We start from the raw sequence: 1,859 nt of genomic DNA, 5'->3' as shown, positions 1-1,859 counted from the left end.
GGGTTGTTTCTGGATAGTCCAACAATCCCACTTGGATCCAAAGCACAGGGACCTTTGCCAGCTGTGGCTCTTGCAGTGTTTTGTTTCGTTGGTTTTGTTGTTTTTTCTGGGACACTCACAAAGTTCCTTGTTTACCCTGGGGCTGAGGTAAGACAGGACATTTAAAACCAAGGTGTTGCCTAGTAAAAGCAGGCTACTGATGTTCAGAGCAAGGTGGGAGGTCAGGGAGCTGCTCACATCTGGTCGCTGTACATCAGCACCCCCAGGACGTTCTCGTTGGGGAGGGAATCTTCATTCAGGAACTGAGGGTGATTCAGTGCCACTGATATTCGGTCCTCCACCTTCAGGTGTGTCAAATGGAGCTGGAACAAGGTCTTAAAAGCCTTCCCTTGGCACCTTTCTGACTCACACCACGTGGACAACGTCTGCCTGTCCACCCTGTCGTTCACAAGGAGCTCTATCTTGAGGTCAGTGGGGCTTTTGGAGCAGTTGGGGAGGTGGAAGTTCAGGTGGCAGTAGATCAAGTAGACACCTTGTTCCTTTATCACCAGCTCTTCATTCCTGCACTGGATGTCCTCACAAATCCCCTTCTGCACCAGGCTCAGCTTGGAACTGTTCCCTGGGTTGGCCACTGGAAAGGAAAGCAGAGAGGTGTTACCAGGAGCTCCAGTGACCTGAATTCAGCCCGAGGTGACTTCCAGCAGAGTGTTGGCTGGGAAAAGGAGATACCTGTTCAGTAATTCCCTGCAGGAAACTCTGAGAAAAAGCCAGGCAGCTGGGAAGTCACACATGGAAATGGGGAGTTAAAAACTTCCAAGGACTTAAGCAGCCCTCAGGAAATCCAAACCAGGCTGATGCTTGAATGTACATCTCCATTATTTCCCACTTGGTATTTGAAAGGAAATAATGGAGATTTATATTCATGTGTGTGCTCAGAACATAGCTCTTTATTTTTAATTTTTTAAAGTCAAATTAAAAAATGGTTTATAGCATCAGACAGGGGTTTGCCAACCAAACCCACATTCCAGGAAAGCTAAGGATTTATTTTCCTATAAAATGCCCATTTAGTCATCAAAACTATTTACCACTAAACCCAGTTTGAGTAACAGGAGCAGGTCTTCAGCCAGCTCTTGCCCTTCACTGACCTCTCATGTAGGCAGCAGCTCCCTTGGTTGGGACACGCTGTAGGATTCTGGAATAGTCTTCAAAGGTGTTCCCTGAAGGAAACAACAGATTAAGTGATCATTAGTGGGTTTTATTTTGTGGGGTTTTTTTTTTGTTTGTTCATTTTTTTCTTTTTTTCCTTTTTTTTTTTGGTTTTTTGTTTGTTTGTTTGTTTATTTTGTTGGGGGTTTTTTGTTTTTGTTTTTGTTTTTTTTCTGTTTGTTTTTTTGTGCTTTTGTTTGTTTGTTTGTTTGTTTTTTGTTTTGGTTTTGGTTTTTTTGGGGGGTTTCTTTGGTACTGTAAAGTGCCATCAGCATTTGGTACTCCAGTTATTTGCTCTACCTGTGCTAAGGACAAACTGCACAGCAGCAGCTGGAGCAGCAGGGAGGAGCTGGTTCTTACTCCTTGGCTGATAATATCTGATCTGCAGGGGGAATTCACAGCAGTGTAACTCTATTGGTAAATCTGTAACATTTCAAAGCTCTGGCAGATTGCAGCTCTCGGCCAAACAAATTAGATTTCTTATTCTCCTTCTTACAAACAGAGGTAAAACTTTTAAACTAAAAGAGGGGCAATTTGGATTGGATGTAAGGAAGAAGATTTTTTACAGTGAGGGTGGGGAGGCCCTGGCACAGGTTGCCCAGAGAAGCTGTGGCTGCCCCTGGATCCCTGGAAGTGTCCAAGGCCAGGTTGGA

General features: G+C 44.4%; 1 protein-coding gene across 1 annotated transcript in view; it reads right to left on the bottom strand.

The window, feature by feature from the left end:
* Window positions 1–206: 206 nt before the first annotated feature.
* The window catches only part of TNFSF8 (TNF superfamily member 8), a 17,799-nt gene continuing 16,146 nt past the window's right edge, over window positions 207–1,859 (bottom strand). The window contains exons 3-4 of the mRNA XM_029960550.1: window positions 1,146–1,217; window positions 207–631 (exon numbers count right to left, since the gene is read on the bottom strand). Coding sequence (XP_029816410.1) covers window positions 234–631; window positions 1,146–1,217 — 470 coding nt within the window. The 3' untranslated portion in view covers window positions 207–233. The remainder of the gene's footprint in view (window positions 632–1,145; window positions 1,218–1,859) is intronic.

The sequence above is a fragment of the Manacus vitellinus genome, unplaced genomic scaffold (genome assembly GCF_001715985.3).
Source record: "Manacus vitellinus isolate BGI_N305 unplaced genomic scaffold, ASM171598v3 scaffold_27_pilon, whole genome shotgun sequence".
In the NCBI taxonomy this organism is placed as follows: Eukaryota; Metazoa; Chordata; class Aves; order Passeriformes; family Pipridae; genus Manacus; species Manacus vitellinus.
This window is presented reverse-complemented; position numbering and strand designations above follow the sequence as displayed.